Here is a 21,428-nt window from a genome sequence, read left to right on the forward strand (position 1 = left end):
AATCCTGACTCGCCCCTTCAATATATGCGGCATGCATTATTCAAGCGACCGGTAACGACGAGGATCGGTGCGTATATGGGTCCCGTGGCCTGCCACGCCACGCCACGTCGCCGACTGCACTCGTTGTCGCGGTTTTTCGCTCCGTTTCGATCGTTCCCCGAGCGCAGCCGGTCGTCGCTGAAGAAACGCTCGGGACGCTGCACCGGCTCCGGATCGTTGACCTTCTCTTTGGTCGCCGCTTGATGGCTTCGGAAGATTAAAGAGGAGATACCGTAGATGCAACGGTGATTAATAGTCGCGCGTTAACGCTGACGCTCTGTTCCAACTTTAGAACAGACCAACGCCATTTCTTTCCCCGTCGAGGGAAACAAGCTCGCGGGAGAAGTCGCCGCCGCGACCAACCCCCTCCACCCTTGAAACCGGCGCAGGCGAACGGGCCGTTCGAATCCGCGACTTCCCTTTCGATCGTCGAAGAAAAGACCGGCGCGACCTCCGACCGTGGTGGGTCAACCGTCTCCGTCTACCTCCGAGGCGAACAATAGCGTCCCCTAAAACGCGAGCGAGCTCGCGTTGTATCGTCGCGCAGGGAGAGAGAGAGCGAGGGTGGGACGAAATAATTTTCCAACGGAGCCATTGTACCTCCAAGCGACTGTATAGGTATACACAGGGAATCTTCGATCTGCTCGAGCATCAACCATGACCACGAAGCTGCGACTTGGACCGCGAACAAGTCGGGACCCAGCCCAGATAAAGGACCCGTGACAAAGGGGGAGAGGGGGCCGGGGTGAGCCGGTACGTCAGTTTTTCTTGGACCGTGTCTGCGCGGTCGAGCAGATAAGAAGCAAACTCGGTTCGATCCTGCGAGGGACGATAAGCGCGAAATGCAAGCCGAGCAGAATGCCGAACGGGGCAAGAATACACGGTTCGCCAATTACGTCCGGGGAATCGCGACCGTTCAAAGGGGGCCGCGGATCGAAGCTTTTGTTCGACGTCCGGGCAACGCTATTTCGCGCGACGAGCACACTGGGACGGACCTTTCCCTTTGTCTGCGGGGATTTCCTCCGCCATCACCCCGGCTGCCACTAGACTCTTTTTTTCCACTCCCACCCGCGATCAGTTTATCTGTTTTTACAGATTTTTCGCCCCCGCGTCGCTGGCAGATCCGCGGGACCAGAAAAATAGACGATGGATTCGATTTAACGCGACATTTCGTTCTATTTTCGTACAACAATTTCTCCATTTCCAGGTAACTTTAACTTCTCAGTCAGAATAGTATTAGGAAATTATTTAGAACTCGATTTAAGAAGAGACTCAGAGGGGTAGGTCCTGCGAGTGTAACTCTCCCTCTATCTATCTTATCGTAACGCCTCGAATCCTAAAACCTGGCTGAAACAGTCGTCTCCGTCCAACCGACAACAATCCCCCAAGCGCAGGCGAAATTTCCAGACGCAACCATCCACTCGAGCCATCGTCGTAACGACTCCAATCAGGATGAACGCCAACACGATATCGTACTGATCCACGAGAACCCCGACGAGCGGCCCGTTCGACTGGATCCCTCCTCTGGTTGTCGTCGCGAGGGTCTTCGCGCCGCCCACGCAGCTCGCTCGAGGCCCGTCTTGTGTTATGCTAATAACGTCTGCGAGGCGAACATCGGCCCGTCGATACGGGCTCATCCTGGATAAGATAACTCGGATCGCCGGCTCGGACCGTAATTAAGGCGTCCTCGTTGGATCGAGCGGATTTCCCCTCGTCTGTACGCGCGTTTTCTCGACGTCGTCGATCGACTCGCGCGACGCTTCGACGATCGACGAATGAAGTTCTTTCCGCGTTGCTCCTCGAGGATATCTTAATCGAGGTTGTTCGGCTTGGGGCCGCCGTGGAATCCGCCCCGGGGCGAAACGGAAAGATGGAACTCCCGGAATGCGTTCCAGGCTTAATTAAAGGCTTAATCGGGGCAATTATCGTTATGCGTTTTCGTCGACTCGATGGAATGCCCAAGAAGCCGCAAGAAGGGCCAGGGGAGCGAGAAGGGACGCGTGGATCGCGAGGAGGATTTCGAGCTGGTGCTCGATCGATTCGTCGTTTCAATGATGGTTCTTGCGACGAAGGTACCATTGAGTGTAGTTCGACGGTGTGCATGGTTCTCTCTGTGATTATAAATTGATCGATAATAATTTTAGCAGTTTTTTATGCGAACACGTAGTCGAGTATTCCTTCAGATCAAGATTTCGTGGATACCAGTAGAGTAGAACGCGATTTAGTCGTACGTTCGGTCGAGCGAGCTACTGTCTGACCAATACTACTTGATCTACTGCGTACAGTAGATCGCTGACATGGAAAAAATCGCAGAAACCGAGGTGAATCGGTGGATCGCTCGTAGCTCCGCGATTCCATTGCATTTCAAAATTCCACCGCGAAAGTATGAACGATTGTTGGCTTGTTAAAGATCGTGCGCGCAAACAAAATCGCGAATCATTTTGTTCAAACGAGATGGTCGAAAAACAAGGAATATTTTTATCCACACTTCCGCAGCGCCAGCGGAAAAACATTTATTCCCAACCGTAATGAAAAACGCAACAATTGCGCGGGCAGAGGAGCGAACTAAAGTTTGAACAATGGCGGATCGTGAAAAATCCAGCAGCACGAGCGTGTACCCGTCTCTCTGTTTAACCCAGCAGAACCTCGCCGATCCAGCGTGGAACGACGCCAGTGTCAACGGCGTCGTAGATCAAGCGGACGATTCCGATGCGCCGAGACGCATCTGTTTAGGGTAGCTAACCGAGAGATGCCGGGTGAATTTCCATCCAGGTGGCGATGCTGCTCGCCGCGTACGTGGAAGTCATCAAGCCGGAAGGGAAGACGGAAGCGACGGTAGGAAAGACACGTAACGTTGTATAAGAGGGTCGATGGGGTTAGTGGCGGCGGGGGCAGGGCCGCAATATCGGGGCAATACCAGCCGAATATATGGGGGGAACGGTCTATGCAACGGCGGGCTGGAACGACGGGAGCGATACCGCAAAACCATTCCTATAACTCACGCGGCAGAAAGAAAGGAGGAGACAGGGATCGTTTCCTTGGTACGACGATGAAAGTTCACGGGGTCGGTGGAACCACCCTCTGCCGGCTGGTCGGTGCAGTCTCTGCCGTTTGACGATCCGTCGACGCGTTCCCGCGAACAGCCAGACCGGAAACTTCGATCTCACCCCCCCGCGTAACCGGTCCGAATTTCGAGAACCGCGACGTGACTGAGACGACGACGACGACGACGAACGGTTTCGTTCTCGCGGAGGTGGTGGGATTTCTTTTATTCCCCTGACGGTGGGCGGGAAAAATAGCGAGGAGAGATCAAGCGTCGGGGCAAGGGATGGAAAAGGGGATAATGATTGCTCGGTGGCGGCGGTAGTCGCGGTTAGAGGCACGCGGCTTTGATTGATGAGCGGTTAGCTGCGAAATGAAGGAAGATGGAGAAGCCTCTGCTCTGATACTGACGGATGGAACGGCGCGGAGGATGAAAATTCTCTGGATCTCTAAGAGATTAAAAATTAGCAATAATTCATATCCTGATTTTACGGCTAGCAGTGGGGTCAGCTGTAAATCGAAGCGCCACGCGCCAGGTACTGGTTTAAGCGGAAGGAGGGAAACGGTTGAAAGAAGAGACAGAGGAAGAACCTGATCGACGGTCGGTTAACCAATGACCCTGAGATCCGCAGGAAAAACACGAGCTTAAATCCCAGGAACGGGTTAAGCGGGAATAAATAAACATGGAAAAACAGCGAGGGGTGGCGGTGGCGGTCGAAACGGTGGGGCGATCGCCAAGACACGGGGGTCGCCATCGATTGCATACCTAATATCGCCGTCTCCAAAGTAAATAGGATGTCGAGCCAACGACAGCACCCCCCGATTCTCCGGTTGACAGGGGCGGCAACCCTCGTCTGAGGCAACGGCACAAACGTTAACCGCGAATTTATTTCGGACGGCAACCGCCCACGAGGCTGAATCGATTCCTCCGGCAACGAATTCTCGCGACGACTCTAACGACGTCCCGATAATTATTGAACACTCGACGGTGAACGCGACGGACTCGTCGCGAATTGATAACAGCGAACGCTGTGCGTTCCCATCCCTCAATTCGACCGTGAATAAACGGCAGGTGAAGAGCCGAGAGGGTGGTCTGAGGCGGGGGCTGATGTTAAAACGAAATTGTATCTGGAAGTTTTATTGCGAGAATCTATGAGGTCGGATAGTTGAAAGACGTGAGCTATAGTTCCCGGTGGTCGGGGACGACGTTATGTGTAATATAGATGAAATTCTTGGCGACTTTTTAGTGGTCGTAAAGCACGTGGGGTAGAGAGAGGGGGGTTAAGTGCTCGTTGCCGTGCTTCTTTGTCGGTGTATGGCGCTATGAGAGACAGATATTGGGGAAAAGAAATAAAAGTGAATGAATTCGCGCGTGATTCTGGACAGCGAAATTTGACATTTTTTCCTGTCTTTTACGAGGAGATATCTACCCCCATTTTCGTTTCCCACTTTCTAGCTCGGCGCACCGCGAAGCGTGAAAAGAGTAGCAGTTTTAAAGAGAGATAATCTAATGTTTCGACAGTGGAAGGAATTACGCGCCTCCTCTTCCAGGACCACTTTCGGTAATCGGTTTTGCATTAAGGACGAGGCCGGATCGACGATTTGCTGAAGGCACCGCCGTCGCACGGTAATGAGAACGCGGCAAAATGGTAAAATCAATTTCGACTTAGGGTCCGCTCGAATTTCCCCTTTATTTCTTGATCGCTGATCAAAGCGTTCTCCTTCGACCATGATATGCATGCAAATTCCGCGCCTCTTCGTTCTTGACTTACGCCACGTTCCAATCCTAATATCCCTGACCAGCCTTAATCATATTCCTACAAATTCTGGAACGCCTTCGCCAGCCAGCGACTCGAATCGATCGTGAAAAACAAAAAACGAAAAAAAACCCTAATAGAATCAAACGATAATCGTTAATTATAAAAGAAAAAAAACAAAACACAGAATACAAGCATATCTCTATTGGACACCGAAGGGGACTTCTGCGACAAGTCGGAGATACGTGAAAAGAAGAGTAGCCAAGGGGTGCAGCGAAAGTACGCGGTCGTTTCAAAGCGATTCATTTAATAACCATTTAACCGATAACAGGGTGGAAGTAGCGGGCGAACAGAGTGATAAATATAACAGCGGCTGGATGGAGTTCCCTCCGTCTGAAGTTGGACGCGGATATATACGGGCATAAAACATTAAACACCGTGGGGTGGCGTTTCGACCCTCTCCGCGAGAACAACCCCCTGGCTTTTATTGTTGCACGCTCGTTCAGCCACGGGGACGTGCGACGCGGTTCCTTTGATTTCATCCTTTTTTTTCGAAAGATGCACAGAGAGAGAGAGAGAGAAAGAGCTCGTGAGCGCGTCGAGGATCGTCCAAGCGACCCTCTCGCTTTCGTTTCGCGTCCCTCTTTTTTCAATCGGCCAGCGAGGACGCGTCGGCGACTGTCTGCGGCTAGACCACAAATTACCATTTACCTTGTTCCAACGGCTCGAGCCATCAAGTCGCCGCGGCATATGCGTGCAATTGCGCAGCGATGCGTGCACTTCCGCATGCACGCATCCCGGCGCACGCAAGCGCGCGTCACAGCCCGAATCGCGGATCGATAACATTATCGAGCCGTCGCGATTCCTGGCAACTGCGGCGATGCCTCGATTCGCGTGCCCCTGCGCCGGATGCACCCGATATTTCTTTCCCTTCTTGTTCGTCATTTCAGAGTCATTGTTAGCACCGTCATTGTTGTTCGTTTCGTTCGCTTTTTACTTCCCTTTTGCCTCCATAAAATACAGGAAACACAGAAAGAATCGGTCTGCTGGTTTTCTGCTCGTTGATCGATCGATTCGCGATGCGAAGGTACGTCGCAACCGCGTGTAACTTAAAAATTATACTCCTCGTATCACGTCGACACCGAACCTCTCTGGTAATTAAGTATAAATTCTTATTTTCCTTGATACAGAGAAATTCAATTACAGGATCAAGTAATCCTCTACTTTCGTACACCCAAGCCACGAAATTTAAAGCACACTCGCGCTGGCCTTCTTGCGAAATCCGGCGGGCAAGATTCCTTTCGAGCAAATCCCTGATACGTGACAAAGGCTGACAATAGGACTTTTTAGCGAGCGGAAAGGCTACAGTTTAGCACAATACCGGGCATACACACGCGCGCGCGCGCGCACACACACACCCATCTCGATCCGCCTTTATTCCGTGAAATTAATATTTACTCGAAGCTTTCGTTCATCGTCGAGGCTCGGCCCCGGCGGAAACTCGAGCCGCTCGGCACCGGCAAAAAAGAACCCCGCGAAAGTTCAGCGCGTGCTGCGGGGGTTAAACGTGTTTCCACGTGCCGGTATTACGTTCATAACGCGGCATTTTTTTCTCTTACCCCGCCGAAGAGTCGTGGGAACGCCGGTAATGGCGGGGCCAGGCGGCATCACGTAGCCGCCGACGTGGATTAATGTTTCGACGGTGTAACCGTGCTGGATGTTTTCCCGTTTTCTATGGAGATCCCCGGCGAACACGAGCCCGCCCAGAGAGTAATGAGATCTCGCGCGATTTTTCCTTCGATGACTACCCACCCCCGCCTCTGTCCGCGGGGGCGGCAACGAATATTCGAATACGAAATTGCGCCCTCCGCTTCGATCGCAAAACGACCATAAAATCTGTACTTGCACCGACGCTTTGTAGAGGAGAAACATTTTTTATATCATTTGCGAGACGAGACCTACGCGCAAGTAATAATTCCACGCGCATATTGTTTTAGAAATCTCGACGATTCGCTCGTTAAAAAATGTTCGCAAACGAGACGGTGTAGCGAAACAGTGTGTCAAGGGGTGGACAAACACGAGAATGCGAATGGTATTCTAAATAAGAGCTTCGCCGGGGCAGGAACCAATCCGCAAACTTTATACTTCATTCCTGAAACTCGACTCCTCCACTTGAACCCGCCGCTCCGTAAACCCTCTTCCGCGAGGCAGACAATCCAAAGCCCCCGAGCCCTCGACCGCCGCACCCCGTGCGCGTATCAAACGGCGGGGATCCTCGCGACGTAAGCAGGAAAAAAGGTGCGTGAGGAGCAGAGGCAGCCAGTGGAGCGCGAAATGTGCCAAGTAGCCGGACTGACAGGGACGAGGATGTAACCGCTCCGCGCCCTTTCGCTCGGGAGACTCGCGACGAGCGTTTCAGCTGTCGCGCGCCGCGGTGGCTTTTTTTTTCGGGAAAACGTTATTAATCATACGAATCTTGGGGTTGCGAACGGCTCGACGCGTGGTCGAGGACTGGTCGCAAGGGTGAAACTGAAGACGAGGATGGCTGTAACGACGAAACGATCAGTGATAAGCGCGACGCTCGATTTCACCCTGCGAACGTATCGCTCTCTTCGTCGACGATTAACAACCGCTGCCTCCAATCGATAGCTATTTTTCAGTCTCTCCACGGCTCGAGGCAACGCAGCTCGCGAGGTGCACGAAGAGAAAAAATGACAAATATATTAATCGAAGAATAAAAATCTCTCGGTTCCGTAGTTCTCGAACAGCGTCGACGCGGCGCTACGGGCAATAAGAAAATAAAATACCGTCGCACGTAACTTTCCGGGAGACACATGGCGCGATAAGGGGTTAAAAGAAAATGGGAAAGAGAAACATTGGAAGCTGTAGAATTGCTCCATTGATCAGAGTCGACGAGGGCGTGCGCCCGTAGATTCCGCCGGGCACGCGTTCAAGCGGTGGGCGCTAAACAGAAAATTCCACGACGAAAAGGGTGATACACCCCCGGGAGGGGTGCCTCCGGGTACCGCGTAGCTGGCAAGACGCGTAAGCCTTTGATTTCTCTAATCTAATGGGAAATCTGTCTGCAGGGGCGGTGTGTTTACACGTGACGGTAAACGAGGGTTCTCAAATTAAGCGCGGCTTCGGATCGCCTTAATCTCGATACCCGTGATACGCAGGAATTAACGCGACGATCGAGAGATCCTCGCAAGATCCGCGTCGCAAACGCTGTTGCGAAGCCGTCGCGTTTTCGAGAAATCGAATTCGAACGACGCCTAATCGATCGACTGCCGCGTGACTAATGGAAATTCCGAAAGATCGTCGCGAATGAGATTCAAGAAATTTCGCCAGGGTCGATGAAACGCTAATCTACGAGGTAAGATCGTATAATGATACGATGACGTTAATGGTACAGCGGGTCCAACGTATTATAGTTTTGTTTCATTTTTTTCACCGAGTCACCCGTCCAGCTCGTCAAGATTCGTACGGCGACGTGACAGGACGGGGACGTCGATCGTCCGGGATAATGGGTCGCTTTGATTGGCAGTCGACAGGGGCGAAAGCGCGCAAGAAATGTCCGACCCGATGGACAATGGTCGAGGAGACTCGGTAAGACGTATAATTAGGCGCGAACAGTCACGATGGCTACGTTAATGGCGTCGGAACGCGCGTGGTTGGGCTTTGTTTAACGAATGACGCGTGCGGCACGCTGGTCACTAATTAAACGCGTCGTCGATACACGTTCTCGATTCTCGTCCTCGAAATTTCTTCGCACACGGTGGATGGCGACGCGGACGATTTGCAGAGTGAAATGGCAGAAAATTCGAGCTCTTCGCGTCGTTCCTTTCGTGTCGACGTAGCCACCACCCCCGCGGAGTCTTTTCGCGCAATATTTGGTCAATAGGGCGACGCCGCGTTCTTACTCGCGAGGAAAAAACAAGGCATCGCGACTGTACGAAGATTGATTGGTTCTAACACGCACAAAAGGGTAAATACATCCCATTTCCACGTGATCTGACCGCGTCCCTCACCCCGCTACCCAAAGCGATCGGGTCGATGTAAAATACATGATGTATTAAACTGGCGAACCGGGGGAAAAAAGGAAGGAACACAGGGGAGAGGGGGTGGAAAAAGAACCCGGAAGGCGGAGATTTAAAACACTTGACGAGACCACGAGCGACTCGGAAGAGAATAATTACAACGCCATTCGTCTTCTGCTCTCGTGATAAAAGTCTCATCGATAATGTATCAATGAAAGTCTCCTCCGTTCTTTCACCCCTTTTTTCCATTCGTATTTTCGCCGCTCCGCCATCTCGTTCGATCGTCTCGAGCCGGACGTTGGCTCGCGATAAGTCGCAAAACGTGGACTGTTTGCAGAGGAGGTTAGCGCGTCCAATCTCCATGCGACAACTATTCGATATTCAGTTTTTTACCGCGCAAAACGCGGCGGTGGCGGTGTTAAAACAACGGCGGGAGCGGCTTAACGCCGCGAAACAACGAGACGACCGTGGTTGTAAGAGGGAAGTAAAACATTTAGCCGTGTTGTATTTTTTTCCACCGGAGAATAATTACGGCGGTATTCTTCCTCGTCTTCGCGATAAAAGTCGCCGTCGAAGGGTGGGAAAGAATGGGGGCGTCTCGCTCTTTTTCCGTCGGTGAGAACCTCTTTTCACGCGATACTCGATCGTTCAACTTCATCGTTCTTATTTAAAGGGCGGACGAACGGGAGGCGGGGGGTAAAAAAAGAAGGAAAGGCGAGGCACATCGCCACCTGGTCGTCGACAAGAGATGATTTACCGTGCCGCGCACAAAAGGGGTTAATATATCCGATTTCCATGCAACAACTCCTATATCCAGCTTTTCCGCGGCCCGTCGAACTTAAAATACGGACGCTGGTACATCGAGACAAAATAGGACGAGAAGAAGGAAGAACAGCCGAGGAAGACGCGACGCGGAAGAACTGCTGAAGGGATCATCGTCAAGGGTGCACGACTGACGCGTCGAGTCATCAATATCGCTCCTAGAAACGACCACAAGCAGAATATCAAACGACATTTACTTAACCTAAGTACCACCATAATATCTACGTCGCTTTTTCCATTTCCCACCCCAATCGAGCCGAGGGGTAGACGCCACGATACTCCCTATTCCCAGAATTAATCGTCCTCTGTCCTCGATAGGCAATGTCCTCGACGCCAACGACTACCCCCTCTTTGTCGTCTATATATTTTATGATGAATAACGTCTCGCGGAAAGAGGAGCGCGGCCATTCGTGGACCACGTCGCCGGGGGTACAACGTAACCAATTTCCCGGCGCATTAACGCTGGATTAACTCCGCCCACGGACGAGACCCCGCGAGTGACGACGTCGCGTCGCGACGCTCTCTTATCGGGCATCGCGAGACGACGTAGACGACGACGTCGAGGGACGCGACTGGTGTACCAGACCACCGGGCCCCTTTATCGATAAGGCTGATTGATAACGCGCCCCGTGGATCGAGCCTCCCTCGACCTCTTTCCCGTCTCCACGGATTCTAATGAACGACGCTACGGGCGGGTAGACGGGAATTTGATTTTCCCGAGAGCGAGTCGGGTGTCTTGGGCGTGGACGTCGAGCGTCGAGGGTGGAATCGGATGGTCCCGCGAAATTTGCCAAGTTTGAATTAAGATAACCCCCTCCTGGTGGAACTTTACGTGTTCGCGTGTAATATAATATATAACGAATCTGACGCGTGCGAACGAACAACTAATGATGAATCTTTCGTTCGAATCTTGGATATTTGATAGCGGTTCAATTATTTTCGATCCTAATGAGAAGAGGGTGGCGGTGGGCGGTGCGTTTTAACGAGCGGAATTGTCAGGAAAGTTGCCGGCGAGGATAATTATCCTGGCGTTTTCTCGCCGAATTTCGATTCCCCGCGCGGATAATACACGGCGAGGGCGGTGCACCTTGAAAATCCGGGCGCGCCTCAACTTCGTAACATCTAATGAGAGAGAGAGAGACTCAGGAGAACGGGGTGGAGGGTGGATTGTGTTCCACCAGCGACGCTTACGCAACGTTTTGACGAGTGGGATCGCTGGCAAAGTTAACAATCGAAATATTTGTTGCGGAACTTCGTCGGTGCTCCCGATCTTGCCGTTCAAACATCGTAGCTCGGGTACGCGAACTTTGCCCCGAACCCATTTACCCTGGATCCAAATTTCATTCCGGGACTGCGCCCCGCGCCTCGACGATCGCATAGTTAATACACCGGGAGGATCGCACTGTTTTTCTTGTTAATTCCAACTTCTTGCCCGATAATTTTGTAACTCCACGAGAATCGTGTATAGATCGCGGGGTTTGCGTTACGGAACTTCACGCGAGATTATTCGTCGATTGCCAAAAGGCGAAAGGAACTTTATTAAAATCCCGAAACTCAAGCGAGAGATACTCGCGAGTTCTGGAAAAACCCACGAAATATTCCGCGAAAGGTAGAAAATTATTCGAGGCAAATATTTACGCGGAGAATCATCGTTTAAATGAAAGCCGCTTACCTGCGCATCGTTCAGCTCGAAAAGCGTGCTCGAGGGTGCAACAGCGCGAGGGTTGGCTACTCGAGATGGTTCCGCAGGCGTGAAATCGGTATGGCGGAGCCCTAAGTCGGACGCGATTCTGGCCGGAACCGCGACTAACAATCCTCATGGTTGGTAACGTTCGTGAAACTTGATGGATCGGTTCATCTCCTCTGGCGATGAAGTCTGCCACTTCCGATTACGGTGAAATTCGATGATAATAGCGGCGTTTCTCAATTAAACATCGTATTAACGCTCATTCTCCTCGCTACTGTATTTGCCCTTCTTGATAAAATGGAAGTTAAATCTCGTGGATCGACTTTCGTTGAAAAATGTGGGATTCATAGGAAGAGAGGCGTAGTTTGTGGATTCTCGGTTCGTTCTATCATTTAAACCTGGAAAGAAAAGCTTCGTGAATAAAATCTCGAGATGATATACCTCGAAGTAACGATCCCTGTTTCGTCTTTCCGTTTAGTATACACACTCGTAAAATACGAAGGAAATATTTCACGAAGCTTTCGATAAGACGGTATAATTTGAATTTCCTCGTGACACGGATAATTAATGAACAGTGGGTTCGGTTGATAGGCGACACAGGGAGTGCACATAACTGCGCGTTACCAAACACATGCCGGACCAGTAAATCCTCCTGGCCCCTTCTCGAACGGGCGAGTTTCAACCCCTTCCTGGAGGCCAGCTTCCGAACGCGTCTGCCAGGCGAATCGGTTCAAAATTGTCCGCTGTAAATTATCCACTCGTGCAATTGCCGGTCGTCGTTTAGACGGATCCGCCGCCACGGCGGCTCGCCCGGTGGAACGAAAGGAAACGAGACGGGGACGGAGGCCGCGATGATCAAGTTCGCAGGTGAACTCGTTGGTAACGTCCCAGGGGGTGAACGGGCGGGGGTGCAAAGGCCTGGACTGGTCGCAAAAACTGTGAAGCGCTCTGTAGAATTTTCAATAAGGCGGGGTCGGAAGAAGAAGATTAATGCAACGCCGCCGGGGGACCTTAGGAGACGACAGCGACATGACTGTCAAAAGAACATCCCCAGAGGCGAAGTCCATTCGCTCCTGCGAGTCCGCAATCCCTGGTTCTGTCCCCTCCCCGCTCTGTCCTTCGTCTTCATTTTCTTCTGCCTCTTCTTTCCCTTCTGCCTTCTTCCGTTCTCGCTGGAACCGCTGCGCGCCCTTTCCCACCGTTCCGCGCTTCTGGTTTCTTCCTCTCGTCTGCGCGCGACGCTCGTTTCTTCGTCACCCCCTTCGTTAGCCCGTTCCTCGGGTAAAGGCTCTCCTCTTCTTCGCTCCCGCGGAAGCCTTTTTTGGTTATACTTTCTATTATTCTTCCGACGCGTTGCTCCTTTCTTACGCTGTTTTTCTTTGGGGCTGATGATGAGTTTGGGGATGAATACGGAACTACGAGAGAGGGCGCACTTTAATTAGTTTGTTATATTCTTACAGATGCGAGCAGGAATCTACCAAAGGTAGCTACTAGACTGTTCCTGCGACGGGAACTCTAAGCTATCACTCCACTTTCTAATCCTTTCCTAATTAACCTTTGCTTATTTGAACCGCTATCGTTCACCCTCCTTCCAATATTTATCTCTCTTCCCTCCCACAGTACCTTCTTCACGATTCTACGCCTCGTCTCTTCAAACATCTCCCTAATTAGCCCTTGCTTATCTCAACTCGCATCTTCCACCCTCCTCCCAACGCTCACCCCTTTCTTCTCGCCCGGCATCTCTTCCATCAATGCAAATCCCCTATTAAGTATCCACCCTTCTTTCATTCCACCACTGTCCTCGCCCCTACCACCTTCTCGATCTCCTCTCCGCGAGAAATCTTCTTATACCCCCATCCCGCCTCGCAGCTCCGTTTCTCCTCAACCCTCGACGCTCCTCGCCATCAGCGTCGCAACTGCGCGCCCCTTTGACCCGCGTCGTCTCGCCACGCTCGTCCCAGATGAACGCACGCACACGCGTCCCCCAGTTCCGCGTGGCGAGACGGTTCCAAAGCGGCGGAGAAAAGTTCTCCGCGCGGCATCAGCTCGCGGGGCGGCGCGCCGCGGTTTCAAAGCGTTCGCCAGCCGCGACGCAACTGCTGCAACCCCTAACCTCCCAGGCGAACCTCGTCGGCCCCGAGACAAACCGCAATGGCCTGCACGCCGCTCGATCAATCACACGCGTCGACGAATGCACGCGTTCGCCGCACGTCGGCCCTCGAATCGAACCGCCGGCCAGTTTTCACCCCCGGCCTCGTTAGGGGCGAAACTTTCACGATCGAGGGTGATCACGATGATCGAACCGCGGGGCGATGGACCGCTGGATTCGACTGCTATTCCTGCCTGAACGATACAGGCTGCGAGTAGATTTTTTTTATAATTTCTTAAGGTACGTTCATATCTGAAATTGTTTGTAATGCGGATGATCACGATTTCTGGAGCGCTATGAAAGGTAGAGCTGAAGCTGCTCTAATTCTTTGCCGGATAATGCGGACAAATGATCGCTGAACAAGACTCGCGAGAAGTAGCGGCAAGTTCGATGAATATTATAGAGCACGCGTAGCGGATTCACGTAGTCGCTCAGGGTAGACAAGTTTCTCGGATGGAATGCTCTAATGAATTTCTTAATAGACTTCTTGGCGAGTTCTCGGAAGTTTGTTAACAAACCATGCGACCTAATGAACCAGTCAATAGCTTCCTGCGACGGGTATGTAATTATTTCGGAACGAAAGCTTGGCGGGTCCGTCCTGAATTTTTCATCGAGACCTAAACCATTCCCTCAGCAAAGTGTCGCACTGTTACCAAGAATAATCCAACCGCGTATCGTCCCTGTAACTTCGCCTGGCGATAAATATTTGAAAAACCGCCGCAGCCTATTTCCTCCGCAACTCTTCGAAAGAGCCACCCTTTCTGCGCCGCGCTGCTAATCAATTAGTCGCTCCGCTAGTCCTCGCGCGTGCAAGGAGAAGGAGCACGCAAAGGGTGAAGTCTCGCAAGAAAAAACGAGGAGTATAATAAGAAGAAAAAGAGCCAGTGGCGGGGACCGGTTAGGGTCGATAAAAGGGATCGCCTCTCCAGCGAAAGTCGAAGGGTGAGGACGGTGCGACGCGGGGTTTTTCTCGCTGCTTCTAAAGATAGCCACGCGGCGCGAAACGAACGGTTGTAATCGCGGAACGCCGCGCGAAGACGTCGCGACGTCGAAAACAACGCGGAAGGAACGAGCGTAAGCTACGTCGATCCGTATTCGTGCTTGAAATTCCATGTTAAACGGCACCAACTTCGAGGCTTGTCCGCCCCCATCCCTCTGTTCGCGCCAAGTCGACTTCCGCCGCTTTCCACCCCGGCGAGCACTTTCGCAGCTACGCGACGTCACCCGCAGGAATTATGGGACGCGCTAGCCGACCGAACGGAAATATTTTAATATAGCCACGGGGATGCGTTTTAATATACATGGGACGTTCCGCCGGCCGTTCCAGCTTTCGAAGGACCATGTCCTGGAAGGGTTGCAGAAGGGACTTTTATGAGTTCTGTCGAGAGATAGCCGCGTGAATTTATCACGCGAAAACTGTTGGGCCACGCGGCTGAGGCGTGTGTTCGGTTTATTTGTATCGACGAATCGAACGACGACCGTATCGCGGCACGAACAATCGCGCGTTGCTTCTATTTGCAAATGAGACTGGAGGTTTGCACGATAAACGAGCGCTCTCTGATGCTGGCGCGTACTGATTCGAGCAGAAGAAATATGAAAATGTATATTATTTCAGTAGCTCGGCAGGACGAGGAGGTCCAACCCTCTTTCGGATGTTGCCGGGGTATAATGCGAGGCATAACTCGTATCATTTATCACGAATGACTTGAATACCATCGCCGCTTCCGGGGATATAAAGAAATGCTTAAGCGGGGAGCGCCGAAAAAGCATTGCTTTCGCGATCCTATTCATGGCCGAAGGTCAAACGAGAAGCGTATCAAGGTTTTTACGAGCCGTACGTCGAAAAAAGAGCTCGTTAGATCGCAACTCTTCCGCAAAACACAATCCACGAGAGAGGAGAACGAGGCGACGGTGCTCGCGAAGTGTTTATCGAATTAACAGCGAGCGTACGAGCCCGGGACGATTAATTCACGTTTTACTTTTGAACGCGCGCGCTCATTAAATTCGTTCTCCTTTTGAACGCGTCGCGTGTTTTCCGATAATCGAACGGGACGTCGGGCAATTTACAAGCGTCCGGGGCCCAGGGCTGACGAGTTATGTTATTTAATCCGATCGTAGTGCCGATTTGCACGCCAGACTGGTTGCACCGTGAATTTCAAAGCGATCGCCCGGAGCTGGCGCAAGAAACCCGAGTTTCAGCGAGTGCGGCTGTAAATATGTATTAAAAAAGCAAAAAAAAAAAAGAAAGAGAAAAAATGAGGAGAGGAAAAAAGAAAGAGAATGGCGGCGCGGGAAAAAAGCTACGGGGACCGGGGTAAAAAGTAGTGGCTCGAAGCTTGAAACGCGAGAACGAATTGGTTTTTCAGCGAAATATAAATCTCGCCGGCGAAGGAAAGCGAAAAAACAATATTTCAACCCGGGGCGCGTAATTATTTTAATGCGAGCCGCGGTCACGCCGCTGGTGAAAATAATGCACGTCGATGACCAGATTATTTACGCGCGAGTTTCGGCGCCGCTGGTTGCTTTTCTGCCACTTTTGCCGGCTCGTTGTTATAATTCAATAGAGTTTACAGCAGCTCCCGTCCGGCGTGAATCGACGCGCTTATTATGACATTATTGCCGGTTGGTTAAGCGGCGTCGCATTTTCCGCTCATCGATCGGCTGGTTTATTCCGCGGGTTTATTTTCACACGACGCGTTACGAAAGGGTCGACGAGAAAGGCGGCGGGGTTTAGTTCTCTCGGCTGAGTCTACTTTTAACCTGCGCCGACTTTTTTGAATGTCGCGCCGCGAAGTTGCGCGCCGATGAAAAACGGGGAAAAAAGCGAACGATCGATAACGAGGCAGGGTTCTATTTTAGCGACACGCGCGATCGAGGAGTCGAAAGTTCCGACGCAGTGGCACAGATGGAGCGAAGAGCTCGAACGGAGCCATGGATCGTCGCGTGGATCATGGATCCTTCCAGAGCGGGAAGTACAAAATTCAAATCTCGATTAAACAGCAGTTTTGTTATTTTATAATAAAAATACGAGAACCTACGACTGTTAAAATTGATACGTACGCTATGAATTATTCCTCGGATGGAGGAGGCGGACAGTAACACTGTCCCTCCTTCTCCGCAGCGTATCGAGCCTGGCATTCTTTTAACAAAATCTTAAACGGATGCGGAGTGATATTTTCAGAAGCGTTCAACAACTCTTCGGTTAGATTCTTATACTCTTCCTGTCGCTTGAGCTCCTCCAAACGAATCCTCTCGTCCTCCTCAGCTTCCCTACGACGCGCATTCTCCGACCACTTCCATTGCTCCTCCAACTCCTTCTTGTAACGTAACATCCTATCCTTCTCCTCCTTCTTAGCACAAGCAGCCAACTTCGCCTCCGATTCGATCTGCTTTTCCACCATCTCCTTCTCCAGCTGACGTTGCCTGAGCTCCTCTTTCTCCTTCTCGCACTTAATCCTCATCTGTTCCTCGCGACCTCGCAGAACGTCCCGTAGAATTCTTTCTTTGGTCTCGCGGAACTTTTTCACGGCAAGATCGCGCCTGGCGGCGACATCCTTCAACGACTCCTCCACTATCCTGTCCACTTCCGCTTCTCTCTTGGCCTCCTCTTTCCTGAGATCTTCTAAATATTGCAAATATGCCAGCAGTTCTTTGCGAAGAGCGGCACTCGACTCCTTAATGCTGGTCCGCTCTTTGGCCAACTCCTCCGCGGCAATGATTTGCCTCATACGATCCATTTCCGCTTCGTGACGAGCTTGCTCCGCGAGCTTCCTGTTCGCGATCAAAATTTGTTCTTGCAGCTCTTTCTTCAGCTTCTCCCTGCTCTGCCGTTCCTTCTCCAGCTTCAGACGCTCCTCCTCGCGAAGTTTCTCCCACAGACGCTCCAAATGTTCCTTGTCCTCCTCCTGTACCAGCTTCTTCTGCTCCTCGAGGGCCAGCTTCCCCGCCACTTGTTTCGCCAGCACGGCTACAGCGCCCTGCTCCAAGAGACAACGTCGTTTCGCCTCCTCCACCTCCCTCTCCTTCTTCGCCTCCACTTCCTTCAACATCAGCTGGTGCCACAATTGATCCAATTCCCTCACCGCTTCTTTCTTGGCCTCGTTGTCCGCCATTTGGGCCAAATTGCCCAGTTTCGCCTCGACGGTCGACTTCTTCGACAGTTTGCCCCGTACCTCTGGACACTGGGCTAGGTAACGCTGCATCCTCTTCGCAGCCACTATCGCCAGCCGTTGCTCCTCCTGCTCCCTGCGTATCTCCTCCGTTCTGCGACGGATCTCGTCCATCCTCGCGTCGTCCCCGTGCTGAGCCTGGTCTATCACCTCGTGCATCAGACCCGTCTCCTCTTTCACCAGTATTTCGCGAAGCTTTTCCCGGCGGGCGTTCACCGCGTCCTCGTAAGCTGCTAATCCTGAGGAAATATCGTTCGCGGATGGTAGCGGAGAATTTGTATCGCCGGCTCTATTCGCCCGGGAAAGAGGCGCGCCGGTGAATCTCAATATTTCCCGGACGTTCTAATACTTTTGTAAACGCTGCACGAGAGAAGGATCTACGCAGCGAAAAGCCTGCGAGATTCTACTCGCGCGCGAACTACACGCAGTGTTTGAAATCTTTCTATCTCATCGCTCTTTTCAAAAATAAAAAAAGGGATACCCGAAATCTAATCGTTACACACACCTCTTACTTCGACGCGAGTCCACCTGAGCGACCACCTAACGCTTCCTCATCAATACCTTGTTGAATACGCTGTCTGACTTCCCTCTTCTTGATCCTCCTGTTCGTCTGCCGCTCGAAGTCCGAGATCTTGATCAAATGCTCGTACTCCCGCCTCCTCTCGTCGTCCAAGTGCTCGAACGACTCAGGAACCTTCACCAGCTTGCAACTGGTCCGCTCCTTTATCCTGTATCCGAGAGGAACGTTCGGAGTGCCGATCACATCCTGCGGACGCCGCCTCGGCCTCAGAGGACCGCAACGCGGCTCGTCCAACGCGAAGAAACTCATGCTCAAGCTGCTCGAGGGTTAGAAACGTCTGAATGGCCGTTCAACGCGGTGATCTTCGACGGATCGACGACGAGTTGACCGGTGTTTACGGTTACTATGACGATCCCCGGCGCTATTGAATTAATATTTGAGCCCGGAGGCGGGGTGGCGAGGGTTGATTTGCTGGCTAGGTACACTTCGATGTTGCTCAATGCTCTGGAACGTGACTGGTGCACGTGAACGCGCCTCCCAGACGGCGGACTGGCTGTTTGAAAGGGCCGTCTCTGCAGGCGTAATTGGATCATTGCTGGGAACTGATGGACTCCCAATAGCGTCGATCGTTTTTCTCCCGCGGTTCTGGCAAATATTTCACTTTTTTGCCTCCTCTCGATCTAGATGTTCGCTGTTCTCTCGTTCCACGTTGGATTTCACTTCGTCGCGCGAATGGTACCGCCATTGGCTCGGAGACACTCTTGCTTTCTAATCGATGACGACGAAAACACGCGGCGGAGTAATTACTCGGGGAAATCGTTGGATCGCGGGACAAGAGCAACGGGCGCAATCGAGAGAATGGTCTGATGGGGTGGCGGGCGAAGCGGTTTGCTGGGGAAACGCGAACTCGACGGCAAAGTGCTAACATTGCGCGCCGTCAGAACTTGAGGGCTTCGCCCAGGCGGCGGCGGCGGCTCGTCTTTCAAGTTCATCGAGTTTACGGGACTCCGCGTAGTTCGATTACACGCCCCCGGGCATGGCTGTAACGCAATATCTATATCGAAGTAATCAAGCTCACAATATCCCCGATTTCGGCAGGAAATTTCGCAGCCAGACTGCAGGGACGGGCTCTGCCACGTGTCGGGCCGAGAATTACACGCCGTTGCTCGATGACATCCGCGGAAACGTGTCGCGCGGGAACACGTGTCACGGAAATCATATCCCGTCCTCTCGTTTGTCCGCTCGCGAACTCGTCCGAGTTTGCTCAACCCGCGATCATATTCGAGCGCGAGCCAGGATTTCTTTTTCCAGGGGCGATGGAAATGCCGTTTTCCAGGTTCAATTATCGTGTTTTATTGCAACTCGCTGTACAGATTTGAATCGCGCGTGAGTCGCTCCGAAAAAATCGTCGAATCGTCGCGAGTTCTCTCGAGTTGGGACGACTCGCACGCGGAACGCGTCTCTCCGCAATAACTCTCTCGCACCATACAAGAATAACATTTATACTCCGCTCGATCCGAGACGCTGCACGCTCTGCGCACGGTGGCAACAGCTCGACGAATAATCCTTTCAACTCGCGACAATGGTGAACGCGATTCGGCCCCGGCCTACTTCGCGGCCACGCTCGAACGACCGCGATCGATTTTCGTCGTTCAATTATCGCGAATAGTACCGCGCGATCACCGATGGATGGAGTGTGATTTGGCCGCGGTCTCTCGAAAGTGAGTACGGGCAGGCGAGGGCTAATCAGCCGGCCGGAAATCGGTCCGCACCATACTAACCTGTCGCAGGGGATACCATGATCAACGAGGTGGTTCCCCCAGGCACGAGGCCACGAGCTGACGCCTGTAAGTACTCCTAACGTGGGTATTTGTGCGTTGAATTTTTGGTAGTGTGGGGCTCTCGCAAGAATTGCAGGCCCCATGCATATGATCGGTCCAATGAGAATATAGCCCAGGTTCAACGGAGCGAACAGAAGAAACTCGCCTCGTAACCTCGTTTTAATTGGCCACGGGCGTTCATTTCCCGTCCCGAGTTTTTATCGACTTCCGGCAAGTTCTCGCGGGTTGCGAATAAACTTTGAATTATCGGGAAGCTCGAGCCATTGGAAACGTTTCAGCTGATTCATGGACTCCGGGTGGAAAAAGTTGGAGGAAGCGAAGGTAGCTGGTTATTTCGAAAAGAATATTTCGATGATCCAGGTTACGCGAAAAGCTTGGTAAGATCCTTCTCGCGAGGGCATCCTAATCGTGAAAGTTTCTCTCGAGTTTGTGGCTGCCGAAGCGTAGGAAAAATCCGAGCGACCACCAAGCCGCACGGAGAAAAGGTGGAGTGTACCAGCTGAAACAACCTCGACAGGTAGCGGCAATCATCTCCAGGGAAAATCCACCATCGAAACGTTCGTTTCACCCCCTTCTAGCAGCGTCGTCGCGTCTATCGCTCGCCTACGAATCGAACAGAAACACGCGACCTACTTCCGAGCCCAGCGAGCCTTGCCGGGTGTGCACGAGGTCTTCTTCAAGCCAACAGGCTCGCGGCGTTGAAAAGCCGCGTTCGCAGCGTTACGTGTCGCGCTCGAGGGCCGCGAAGCCGCACCCCGAAAGCGTTTTGCACCCGACGAAAGCGGCTGGAGACGAGGAAACCGGGCGAAACCGCCTAGTTCCATCGACGGAACAGTCGGCCAGGAATCCTCTCTTGAGACATTGACATTTCTTATTGCGCAGAGCTTAGCGTAACCCCCGCAAGTGTATCTCGGACAACGGGGAGAACCGCTCGAGGGTGAAAGAAACAAGCCGGCTGGAGGAGACGTTCACAAAGCCCGAAGATCTTCGGCTGGAAATGGGTCGAAACGAGCCGCGACTACGCTCCATCGATGATTGAGACGGTGATCGTTCGTTGCAAAGCCTAGTAGGCCGTTCCGTACCTCGGGGGTGGTGTCGTGATCGATGACGAGCGAGGCACGAATGGTTCTCCACGATGTCGCAGCGACTTTCTCCGCCTTTAGTGCCGATGGACGGCCGCGTTCCTTTCTTGCTTTTCACAGGATCGAGCTTAAACTTATGGTATCGCGATCAGACGTCGATACAGTCGCTTACGACTGGTGTGATTTACAGTATTTGTTGTTGGTTGGGGTGACATCGATTTTTACACAGAGTCTAACGATCGCTCGTAGAGGATATCCATGGAGAGGAGTCTTAACGGAT

At 52.2% G+C, this 21,428-nt stretch overlaps 1 protein-coding gene and 1 non-coding gene across 2 annotated transcripts; one reads left to right on the forward strand and one right to left on the reverse strand.

The window, feature by feature from the left end:
• Positions 1–16,604: 16,604 nt before the first annotated feature.
• Positions 16,605–17,941, reverse strand: LOC143424891 (uncharacterized). Its single transcript, XM_076897252.1, has one exon. It carries the CDS (start codon positions 17,862–17,864, stop codon positions 16,605–16,607), a length of 1,260 nt encoding a protein of 419 aa, XP_076753367.1. The 5' UTR covers positions 17,865–17,941.
• Positions 17,942–19,998: 2,057 nt separating this feature from the next.
• LOC143424987 (U1 spliceosomal RNA) lies at positions 19,999–20,150 on the forward strand. The gene has a single exon (XR_013101993.1). It is a non-coding gene; the product is annotated as a U1 spliceosomal RNA (small nuclear RNA).
• The last annotated feature ends 1,278 nt before the right edge of the window (positions 20,151–21,428 follow it).

The sequence above is a fragment of the Xylocopa sonorina genome, chromosome 6, assembly GCF_050948175.1.
Source record: "Xylocopa sonorina isolate GNS202 chromosome 6, iyXylSono1_principal, whole genome shotgun sequence".
Classification (NCBI taxonomy): domain Eukaryota; kingdom Metazoa; phylum Arthropoda; class Insecta; order Hymenoptera; family Apidae; genus Xylocopa; species Xylocopa sonorina.